Source organism: Peromyscus eremicus, chromosome 10 (assembly GCF_949786415.1).
Source record: "Peromyscus eremicus chromosome 10, PerEre_H2_v1, whole genome shotgun sequence".
NCBI classification, from domain to species: Eukaryota; Metazoa; Chordata; class Mammalia; order Rodentia; family Cricetidae; genus Peromyscus; species Peromyscus eremicus.
In genome coordinates this window covers 92,826,572-92,839,219 of record NC_081426.1, presented here as the reverse complement: position 1 = coordinate 92,839,219, position 12,648 = coordinate 92,826,572, and the positions used below count along the sequence as shown (strand labels likewise).

The window sequence follows — 12,648 nt, the reverse complement described above, 5'->3', positions numbered from 1 at the left end:
GAGAGAAACATAAAGATTAATAAAACTCCAAGGAGTTTTTGTATTTAGTTGGCTGTGTTGATTTACAGAAGAATAAGAATGAAAATATGGAACAGTGGAGGAATCTCTACTCAACAGCTTACTATAGACATGGACTGTAGAAACATCTTTAAAGCCTTGATTATCCCTCAAATAGGCCAACAACTTCCTGCACGGTTTCTAAAGAGCTCAAAAAATAACTTCCGTCATGCTTATTTATGAAGATGTAATTTGTGTTCCTGTGATAGCGGATGGTAAGCAGGAGGAGGGGAATAAAAGGCCCTCTGCAGTTATCTGTTTCCTGGACACACATGTCAAGTTCCTCTAGACAGATGCATGATTGTGTCCTAACAGCCTGCCACATTACACCTTCTCAACTGACAGTCAGAGGTCAGTGACTCTCTTTATCTAGGTACACAGTGGTGGTTAGATATCCAGATAAAATGATGGGGGACCTTGTTGGAGACTAGGTTTCCTTCTACATTAAAGAAAAATTCCATTTTATAATCTACAGGTGTGTGGATTAATGTCAGGGTCTTCATTTCGATTCCATTGGTCCACATGTCAGTTTTTATGCCAATACCAAGCTGTTTTGTTACTAAAGTTCTATAGTACAGCTTGAGGTCAGGGATGGTGATACCTCCAGAAGTTGCTTTATTGTACAGGATTCTTTTAGCTATTCTGTTTTTTTTGTTTTTCCATGTGAAGTTGAGCATTGTTCTTTCCAGGTCTGTGAAGAATTGTGCTGGGATTTTGATGGGGATTGCATTGAATCTGTAGATTGCTTTTGGTAAGATTGCTATTTTTAATATGTTAATCGTACCTATCCAATTGTATGAAAGATCTTTCCATTTTCTGATATCTTCTTCAATTCCTTTCTTCAGAGACTTAAAGATTTTGTCATACAGATCTTTTACTTCCTTAGAGTTACCCAAGGTATTTTATATTATTTGTGGCTATTATAAATTGTGATGTTTCTCTGATTTCTTTCTTGGCCCATTTATAATTTGTATATAGGAGAGCTACTGATTTTTTTTAGCTAATCTTGTATGCTCCTACATTAGTGAAGGTGTTTATCAGCTGTAGGAGTTCCCTGGTAGAATTCTTGGGGTCACTGATGTATACTATCATATTATCTGCAAACAGTGAAAGTTTGACTTTTATTTTCCAATTTGTATCCCCTTGATCTCCTTTTGTTGTCTTATTGCTCCAGCTAGAACTTCAAGTACTATATTTAATAGATATGGGAAGAGTGGACAGCCTTGTCTTGTTCCTGATTTTAGTGGGATCGCTTTGAGTTTCTCTCCATTTAATTTGATGTTGACTGTTGGCTTGCTGTAAATTGTCTTTATTATGTTTAGGTATGTTCCTTGTATTCCTGATCTCTTCAAGATCTTCATCATGAAGGGGTATTGGATTTTGTCAAAGGCTTTTTCAGCATCTAATCAGATGATCATGTGGTTTTGTTTTTTTTTTTCTTTCAGTTTGTTCATATGGTTATTACATTGACAGATTTTCATATGTTGAAATACCCTTGCATCTCTGGGATGAAGCCCACTTGGTCATGGTGGATAAGTTTTTTGATGTGTTCTTGGATTCAGTTTGCTACTATTTTATTGAGTATTTTTGCATCAATGTTCACGAGGGAGATTGGTCTATAATTCACTTTCTTTGTTGCATCTTTGTGTGGTTTGGGTTTCAGGGTAACTATAGCCTCATAAAAAGAGTTTGGTAATGTTCCTTCTGTTTCTATTGTGTGGAACAATTTGAGGAGTATTGGTATTAACTCATCTTTGAAATTCTGGTAAATTTCTTAATCGAAATCCTCTGGTCTTGGGCTTTTTTTTTTCCCTTTTTTTCTCTTGGTTGGGAAACTTTTGATGACTGTTTATATTTCCTTTGGGGTTATAGGTCTATTTAAATTGTTTATCTGGTCTTGATTTAATTTTGGTATGTTGTACCTATCCAGAAAATTGTTCATTTCTTTTAGATTTTCCAATTTTGTGGAGTACAGGTTTTTGAAGTATGAGCTGATGATTCTCTGGATTTCCTTGTCTCTTGTTATGTCCCCCTTTTCATAATTTGGATGTTCTCTCTCTGCCTTTTGGTTAGTTTGGATAAGGTCTTGTCTACCTTGTTGATTTCCTCAAAGAACCAACTCTTTGTTTCATTGATTCTTTGTATTCTCTTTGTTTCTGTTTTATTGATTTCAGCTCTCAATTTGATTGTTTCCTGGCATCTATTCCTCCTGGATGAGTTTCCTTCTTTTTGTTTTTTCAGGTGTGCTGTTAAGTCACTAGTGTGAGATTTCTCCAACTTCTTTATGTGAACACTTAGTGCTATGAACTTTCCTCTTAGCACTGCTTTCATAGTGTCCCATAAGTTTGGGTTTGTTGTACATTCATTTTCATTGAATTCTAGGAAATCTTTAATTTCTTTCTATATTTCTTCCTTGACCCATTGGTGATTCAGTTGAGCATTATTCCGTTTCCATGAGACTGTAGGCTTTGTGTAATTGTTGTTGTTAAAATCTAACTTTAAGCCATGGTAGTCTGATAAAACACAGGAGGTTATTCCAATTTTTATTGTATCTGTTGAGATTTGCTTTATGACTGAGTATGGGGTTGATTTTAGGGAAGGTTCCATAGGGTGCTGAGAAGAAGGTATATTCTTTTGTGTTGGGGGGGAATGTTCTGTAGATATATATTAAGTCCATTTGAGTCATAACATCTGCTAGATCCCTTATTTCTCCATTAAGTTTCTGTCTGGCATACATGTCTATTGGTGAGAGTGGGGTGTTGAAGTCTCCCACTATTGGTGTGTGGGGTTTGATGGGCTATTTAAGTCTTAGTAATATTTCTTTTACATATGTGGGTGCCCCTGAATATGGGGAATAAATGTTCAGAATTGAGACTTCATCTTGGTGGATTTTTCCTGTGATGAACATGCAATGTCCTTCTCCAATTCTTTTGATTAATTTTAGTTTGAAGTCTATTTAGTTAAATATTAGGATTGCTATACCAGCTTGCTTCTTAAGTCTATTTGATTGGAAAGTCTTTTCCCAACCTTCTGCTCTGAGGTAGTATCTGTCTTTGAAGTTTAGGTGTGTTTCTTAAATGCGGCAGAAGGATGGGATCCTGTTTATGTATCCATTCTGTTAGCCTGGCGAGTCACATTTTCTTTATCATTTATGTGATGGTAGACACTTAAATTCCTTAACTTGATTACTGTGCATAGCATTCCAATGAACATCAGACCTCACTAGCATTTTGGGTAAATGACTTTAAATGTGCATATAAGTCTGCACAGGATAAATGTCTGTGTCCAATTATTTCATTCAATGACTTCTCCTTAATGTTTGGCTGCCATCTCAACTCTATAATGTTGTTGAGCCAAAGAAGTCCATATGCCACAAAATTCAAACCCAGTTCCTAGTTATACAGTTGGACAAAGTATAACGGCTTTGCTGGATACAATAATGAGAAGCATCTCTCGCCTCTTGAACATTAATGATAAAGTAAATATTGATATTGACCCTGAGGTTAATTTAATAGCTTTTTTCTATAGATGATGGTGAGGAAGTGTTTTGAACTGTCCTACTTAGGTTTCTTTTACTGTGGTGAACACCCTGACCAAAAGCAACTTAGGAAGAATGGAATGTATTTGGCTTATGTATATGAGGTCACAGTCTATCCCCAAGGAAAGTCAGACAGGAATTCAAGGCAGGATTCTGGAGGCAGGGATGAAAGCTGAAGCCACAGGGGAGTATTCTTTACTGGCTTGCTCCTCATGACTTGTTCAGCCTGCTTTTCTTAAACAACTCAGAACCACCTGCCCAGAGGTGGCACTGTTCCCAGTGGCCTAGCCCCTTCCACATTCATCACTAATTAAGAAAATGTCCCACAGACTGCCTACAAGTCAATCTGATAGATGAATCTTCTTAATTGAGGTTCCTTCTCCCACATGACTCTGACTGATGTCAAGTTGACAAAAAAAAACTAACCAGAACACTAACCCAAAGAGTCAACCACTAATCAGGACAATAGAAATAAACCACGTGCAAAGGCCATTGCCACATATTCCAACTTCTTATAAAATACTGGTAGCAGAGAAAGTGGAAAATACAAATTAAGAGCATTTCACAATTTCTAAAAAAGAATATAATAATGAAACAAGTAAGAAAGCTCTTCTTTATGTCTCCATTTTCCAAGAACATTTGCACATGAGGTTTTTCAGAGTTTATGTCTGAATGCTTCCTGTGACAGTGTCTACACTGTCTGTCTGGTCTGTGCTCTGCTGGGTTAGGATGTGCCGTCTACACAGGGCACAAACCAAGAACTAGCAGATTTGTAAAGCATTCAGACTTTTACCATGAGGAATATGAAAAGAGGACAGATAGAAACAGATGTACAGAGCATCTCACTGCAGACTAACTTCTGATCCACATAGAAGGCAATTCATAGAAGAAGTAATTTTTTTTTTTTTTTTGGTTTTTCGAGACAGGGTTTCTCTGTGTAGTTTTGCGCCTTTCCTGGGACTCACTTGGTAGCCCAGGCTGGCCTCGAACTCACAGAGATCCGCCTGGCTCTGCCTCCCGAGTGCTGGGATTAAAGGCGTGCGCCACCACCGCCCGGCCTGAAGAAGTAATTTTTATGTTCATTCTTTTCTTCAAAATTAATCAGTGTTTTCCACATATCAAAACAGATTTGTGGGGCTGTGTAGGTGACCTCTTCAGTAATGTGTCTGCCATGCAGCCATAAAGACCTGAATTTAAATGCCTACAACACATATAAAAGTACCCAGGCACAGTACTTCTCATCTGTAACTCCAGTGATGACGGGTACAGAGGTGGACACTTGGAGCTCATCGGCCAGTCAGCCTAGCCAAGTCAATGAGCTCTAGATCCAGTGAGGGACCTGCCTGGAAAAAGAAAGTGGAGGGTCATCGAGGAAAACCTGGCATCAACCTCTGACCTCCACATGCAGATACGTGTATGCTCACCAACATGCACATGAGCACACACCCACATAAACATGAGGGCAGCCCACACAAACCTGTATATATAAGACCTCTCTCTCTCCCTCTCTCTGTCTCTGTCTCTCTCTCTCTTACACACACACACACACACACACACACATCATGACAACAGAAGCTTCCTTTAGTTTCCTTCAAGGAACCTCCATGGTCAAGGCTCTGTGGCCAATGGGAGGTACCCTGAGGGTGTGTGTGTCAATCAGTGAGGTTGTTGGGCAAACAGTGGTATGTCACACATAAATTACGGAGAAAATTCTGAAAATTGTAATCCTGATTAAAAACTATTTTTGGAATATGCTATAGTCATTAAAAAGATTTAACACAAAAGGATATCTTAAAAGCCACATTATAGCTCAAATTAGACAAGGACCACAAAGGTGACATCTATAAGACAAGTCAAGAAAAAGTGAGTCCTATCCTATTACCCCATGTTCACAATCAAACAAAGCAAATATATTAAAGAAAACTGGCACTGGAGCAACAAAAGATGAATAAATATGTAAACTAAAAACATTTATGCACCAAGACACTATAAACAGAATAAAAAGGAAATTCACAGAAGGGAAAAATGTATGTGGATCATATACCTGGTGGGGGACTCACATCTCAGAAACAAAAATAACTATAACTCAATAGCAAGGAAAAATGAAGAGCCAGTGAGATGGCTCAGCAGTAAAGATGACTTGATGACTTTGAGTACAATCCTGAAACCCATGTTGTGGAGGGATCAGCTCTTGTAAATTGTCCTCTGACCTCCATGTGCATGCTGTAGGACACACATGCCCACATACATACATGCACTAAAGAAATAAATAATTTTGGAAAGAAAAGAAAACATTCCTATTTAAAATGGGAAATTGCAGACAAGTCATGAAAATCCAATGAATTGTGATTTTTTTTTGTTAGATATCTTATTCAAAACAAGAAAAAACATAAGTTTAGGTGAGGATGTGGACAATTGGAGCCCTTGTGTTGTGGTGGTGAGGATATAAAATAGTTCAGTGGAGTTGGAGACAGGACAGCAGTTCCTCAAACAATTAACCCAATGGCCTATGATTTGGCAACTCAAGCTTTCTACCTTAAAGAGCAAAAGTCCAGAGCTCAAACCGATGTACTTGCACACTCAGCAGCACGGTTCACAGCAGCCAAAGGTGAGAGCAAACCACATTTCCAGACACAGATGAATGGGAAGCAACACAGCACACACACACACACAATGGACTACTATTCTGCCTTACAGAGCCCAAGAAATCCACACACATGCCACACTTTGATGAGCCTGAGGCCATTAGAGCAATGGAAACAAACCAGCCAAAACAAACAAAAACAAAACCCAAAGAACACCAAAACACAGATACTTGTGTAGCTCCAATTCAGGGTTCCCATATTAGTCATAATCAATGACAGAACGTAGAATGGTTGATACCAGGAATCAGGAGTGGGTAGTATGTAGAGTCTTCTTTTAGAGCTATCAGATTCCATTTGGGAAGATGAAAAAGTGCCCTACATTTAGAGTATGGTCATCGTCACATAACATGAAGGTACTCCATACACTAAAACTGCTAAAATGTCAAGTGTGTAGTATGTAGAGTTTCATATTATTTATACACAAACACATGTGAAAAAGTGAGTTCTTCCACTCAGCCTTCAATGCACCAACACTCTATTACATGGCAAGATGTTTACTCTGTTCTTGTCAGGAATTCCTATTCTTAATGGATTTATATAAACGTGAACAAAGTAACAACATTTTTCTCAAAATCAGGATCCAAATTTGCTTACCTGGCCTGGACTTCTGTACAATCATTTCTTAGGACACGGAAAGCGGTACCCACAATCACAGCCAGTATGACTGTGATAATTAGCTTTCAAAAAGAAAATAGGATAAAAGAAAAGACTTCCATTAGGAATAGAAAGTATTCTATACATTGTGCATTATTTTAGGATATACAGTTTCCTAATCAGATCTTTCCAGTGAGATAAACACTACATTTTGGCCAGAGTCCCTGGAAGAATATGAAACACACATGTTAATAGACTGCTTGTGTGTTAAACTGAAGGTCTCTGCAATCTGAGGCTCTGACAGCACAGACCCTGGAAAAGCTAAGACTTCTCCCAGTGCTCCACCAGGAACGGCCAGTGAAGGGCTCAGTTCAGGTTCTGAAACATGGATGACACAGGGTGGAGAGAATGCAGGCACCTGGGGAGGTTACAGGACGAACCAAAGTAAGTGACAAGTGTTCACCTAAACTGAGACCTCAGCTCTGGTGCAGCGAACATGTGCAGTTTGTACTTTAAGTGGTTTAAAGAACTCAGTCTTTCTTTACTCTAGTTAGAAACAAGTTCACTCAGGCCAGGGGACAGCTCCGTGGCAGAGCCCTGCACAACATACACTAGACCTAGCCCTGATCCCCTCAACTGCAGACCAAATAACAAAACTGGAGATGACTCACAACCCAGTTCCTAGCAGTGGGATCTTGTGTGCTAAGAAGGGGGGAGCTGGTCCTCACTGTGTCACCTCTGGGAAGTCTGTGCATGTGTGGGAACGAGCACTATTGCTGTCACCACAGTGTTCAGACAGCGTCCTCTGGGTCACCTGATGCCCCATTGCCCCTCATCTCTGTCACTGCTGCTCCATCAACCTCAGCCAGAGCGGTCTGTGCTCAAGTCTCATCTAAGCTGCCAACTCCTGCAGACCCTCATCCACCTCCATCCACTCAGTCTGTGCAGACAGTCACAAGGACCTGCACTGCTTTGGTTTGGGGTTAAAATGGCTTTAAAAGGTGCTTCACTTAACAAAGGAGTAAGGCTACATGATGCTGTAAGTTATTTGAAAAAAAATCTAACTATTATTCCTCTGATGATGTTTTAAAAGTAGAATATTATGATCTAAGGGAAAGTATCCTCCTATGTAATTTGATAAGTTAGAAACCAATCCCAGGGCTTAGAGATAAAGCTCAGTAGTTAAAACTACTTGCTGCTCTCGCAGAGGCAGCCTGGGATTTAGTTCCTAGCACTCAAACTGACCCTAACAACCTTCTGTAACTCCAGTTCCAGAGGATCTGATGCCTTCTTCTAGCCTCCATGGGCATGCACATGATGAATAGATATACATGCAGGCAAAACACCCATACATAAAAAATTAAATAGTTTTAAAAAATAGTCCTCAATTTCTAGCATGGCTAACACACACACACACACACACACACACACACACACACACACACACACACACACACACTTCTTACCTCATGATATTGCCTCACTACTGAACAATGTGTAACACAATTTGATGAATGTAACTCACTTTTTCCCAATCATAATGAATTTTTTTTTCAAAAAAGAATGGACACAAAAATGCCTCTTTTATGACATAAATGCCCAAGTAAAGACCAAAGTGTCTGGAGAAACTGATAGTATAACTCCAATGGTAAGAATATTCATATACATGCAGGGAAAGAAGCAGCATTGAAATCTGAAAAGGGCAGCACACATGTTAAGAAGTAAGTGATGTTTCATTGTGGCCAACAACACATGACTTTCAGTGTTCAACAGAAACTAAATTCCTGAGAGTAAATAACAACACACTAACAACAGAACTGACTATAAGTTCTAGTTGGACAGGGACAGGGAGGTAGGTCCATGGTAGAGTGATTGTCCTCTCATGGCTGAGGCCCCAGGATCAAACACTAACACAGCAGAATTCTCAACATCATGAAATAAATATAAATGAAAAAGTGATGGCCCAGTGAGCTGGAAGAACCACACTTCTGTGTGACATTCATGTTAAAATAACAAAAAATCTTAAGGCATGATGATCCTTCTTACAGAGCCGGTTTAAAGAAAAGTGGAACCTCACTTCCTCCCAGTTCCCAGTCAGCTGACAGGGAAGAGCACTGTTCAGTCCAGTCACTATCTGTGTGTGAACTGCACTCTGAGTGGCTTCTGCTCTCACCCTGGACTCCAATAAGGAACAGCACTCTGCACTGGGCTCATCTCTCAGGCAGTGCATGCACAGGCTCCTCAGAGGGGATCAGTGGCCCTGTTTCCTCATCCCATGATTTCAACTACAGATCAACCCCCTTTCCCTCCCCAGTCACCTCCACCCTTCCTACTTAAACTTTCTCCAAAGTCCATTCTTTCATCTGACGTGCTACAATTTTATCTGTTTATTAGTTACCATCCATCCACCCCATGAAAAGTTACATCAGGACAGAAGCCTTTGACTCCCTGACTCATTCCTGGACTTTGAACTTGTAGGATGCACTGGTGAATTAAAGTAGACAGGTGTGAGGAACTACCAGGTGTGCTGAATTTGTTGTTGCCTTCCCTGAATTAAATTTCCTACTTGGATTAGTCATTATAGTTCCTCTAAATAAAAAAATCACCAATAAAATTGTTCTCTGTAAGTAAAAAGTTAACTGTGTCCTACTTGCTTTATTGAATATTTCTATATGCCAAGTGGAAATGAAAATTACATGAGAGTAGAAGACAAATGTGAACCTGAAGTAGACTGACTCAGACACAAATTGTTCCCACTTGAGTTTTTTACAATGCAATTAAAATAATTCATCAGATTACCTGAATTATAGTGATCCATGTAAAATCCTGGAAATGTTTGAATGAATGGCAGATAATCCACCCAAGCTGATGCCAGAAAGGGGTGGCACACGTGATCTCCTCCAAGACTGAGCTCCTCCCTGCCCTCTGTTCCCCCAAGAGTGGATCCAGCTCAGTTCTCGTTTTTCTGTATAAGGAGGACTGGGCATACATATTGGCTAATTTTTCTGTGACTTGGTGCCGTCTCTCAGAAAGCTCTGTATATTTGTCGGCTTTGGGGTAAAAGTGGATAAAGACAAGAAACAGACAACAATTTAACTGATTTTTCTGAGACACTTACCATGAACAACAAATTATGTATCAGTTTTTCTCTGAGACAGTCTCATGTACCCTAGACTGGCCCTAAAGTTGCTATGAAGCCAAGGACCAAACTTCTCTGGGTCCTCCTGTGTCTGTCTCAGGTGCTGTGATGACAGGCATGCACTTCACACATGGTTATGCTGTGCTAAGAACCAAACTCAAGGCTTTGTGCACGCTAGGCAAGCATTCTACCCGCTGACTTACATCTTCAGGCCACCATATTTTGAGCATAATAAAATCATTGCTGTGTAATTCCTTAACACATTAGAAGAGTGACTTAACTGACCTGACTACTGCCATTATCCCATGGACACAGCAAACTGAATGACCTCTTCCTATCTGGACCCCAAGTCTTAACCAAGTCTTCCTTCCCTTATGGATCTATGCTTCGTAACATTAAAGTCTGGTCCCTGCTTTCTTGTCAGGAACCACTGCCAGCAACTATTCACACCAATTGATAATTCAGGTGTCCACCCACCACAGGGGTGATTCTCGGTGGGGTACCCTGTCCAGCAAGGCTTGCAGGCCACTGACTCTGAATACTGTTGCTTTCATCTGTAATTTCACTTATGCAATAACAGCTATGGTATCTCCCCATTACCATCATTTCCATGTAATGTGTACATGTAATCACATGATTACATCTCAATTTTATGGGCACACATATTTGTGGGTGGTCAGGAAGATGACTTCTTATTTAAGTGTATAATTTTGATGAATAGAAACATACTAAGATATGCTTCATACTAGATCTATTGTTCCATGTGGACTGTAGGCACTTAGAGGTCTTGTTCTCCATCCTTAGCCACTGACAAGAGTAGGTGTCCTTGTGGATCTTTCACAGAGCAGAATTGCAGGTACCTGGTCTTATTGGATCAAACCTTGTCTTATTGGATCAAAATCCTTCAGAAGAATTACAGTGGACTAGAAGTGATAGTGCAGTGTCTGGTCTTGGTATATCTTAGTCCTTCAAGAGATCAATAACACCTAGGTTGCCCTAAGCGTCTCCACCGGCACCTCCCCGCTTTGATTAAAAAAATAATTAACACTTTGTATTTATTTCTACTCAGTTTTTAATGCAAGATTCTAGGCTCAGTAGACTAATTATGTATAGGTCCTGAGATTTAAGTGATTAACAGTAAAAGGCTGTTAACTAACTAACCATATCTGAATATTATTAATGACATAAAATGGTACACATATTCTTTGCCTTTTCCTTAAATCTCTCATTGGTTTAGTTTCTTCCCTTGCACCCTTGCAGCTATCCCTTTAAGAGACAGACAGCACTTTTTACAACCTACAGGTGTTGTCAGTCACCAAAGCTGACCAAGTCTTTGCCAAGTGTGACTCTTATCAGAATATTTGTCCCTGAGAGTTTGTAGTTTTTACAAACAAGTTGCTAATGAATGGATTATATATACTTGGTAATTTGTAATGAGTAGTAGAATAGAGAAGTAGTAGAATAGAGATGTAGTAGAATAGAGATTTAATAGAATAGAGATGTAGTAGAATAGAGATGTAGTAGAATAGAGATGTAGTAGAATAGAGATTTAATAGAATAGAGATGTAGTAGAATAGAGATGTAGTAGAATAGAGATTTAATAGAATAGAGATGTAGTAGAATAGAGATGTAGTAGAATAGAGGTGTAGTAGAATAGAGGTGTAGTAGAATAGAGACATATTAGAATGGAGATGTAGTAGAATAAAGATGAAGAGGAGTGAGTGAGTGAGAAAGTGTGGGTATGTGCTGAATGAGGGATGCAGCTGAATGGCCAGAGAAAAGTAAAAAGCTATGGAGAGAACTGCTGTGAAAAGAGTTGTGCAGAAGGAAGAATGAATGTGTGTGTGTGTGTGTGTGTGTGTGTGTGTGTGTGTGTGTGTGTGTGTGCTGAGTGAGGGATGTAACAGTGTGGAATGTAACTTTCCTTTATGGAGAACGTAACAATGTGGAATGTATTTGTGTGGAGACAGAAAGAGTCAGAGACCATTTTTTAAGAAGTAAAAGAGGGGCCGGAGAGGGGAGAACAAGGGAATCCGTGGCTGATATGTAGAACTAAATTGTATTGCAAAATAAAAATAAAAATTAATAAAAAAGAAATAAAAGAGAAAGTTACCACCAGTAAGCGTGTGTTTCCTTATTTCACCATTCATAGGAAGATTAAAACTTATTCCTAAATACCCTCAGATAAAAAAGTTTCCTATCCTTTGCTACTCTGAGGCATTCCTTTTATTACCCTGAGCTGATAGTGTGAGCTGGTCTCCCATGGTCGGAGTTACTTTCTGCCAAACGTGAATGTATATGCAAATGTGTAAACTGCCAGGTATGTTTTAAAATGTTATTTAAAAAAAAAGCAGGCATGGTGACATATCTCTGCGTCTTAGTGAGGGTTTCTATTGCTGTGATGAAACACCATGACCAAAAACCAAGTGGGGGGAAGGGTATTAGGCTTACACTTCCACATGGTGGTCCATCACTGATGGAAGTCAGGACAGGAACTCAAACAGGACAACAGCCTGGAGGCAGGAGCTGAGGCAGAGGCCGTGGAGGAGTGCAGTTTACTGGCTTGTTCTGCCAGCTTTCATACAGAACCCAGGACCACCAGCCCAGGGATGGCCCTACACAATGGGCTGGACCCTCCTCCATCAATCACTAATTAAGAAAATGCCCTACAGGCT

The 12,648-nt window shown here is 39.6% G+C and overlaps 1 protein-coding gene across 1 annotated transcript in view; it reads right to left on the bottom strand.

Annotated features, from left to right (window-relative positions):
* LOC131920848 (ATP-binding cassette sub-family G member 3-like) overlaps positions 1–12,648 on the bottom strand; it is a 40,786-nt gene that overhangs the window by 13,860 nt on the left and 14,278 nt on the right. Inside the window, exons 8-9 of the mRNA XM_059275310.1 lie at positions 9,634–9,884; positions 6,835–6,917 (exon numbers count right to left, since the gene is read on the bottom strand). Of these exons, the coding sequence (XP_059131293.1) occupies positions 6,835–6,917; positions 9,634–9,884 (334 nt within the window). The remainder of the gene's footprint in view (positions 1–6,834; positions 6,918–9,633; positions 9,885–12,648) is intronic.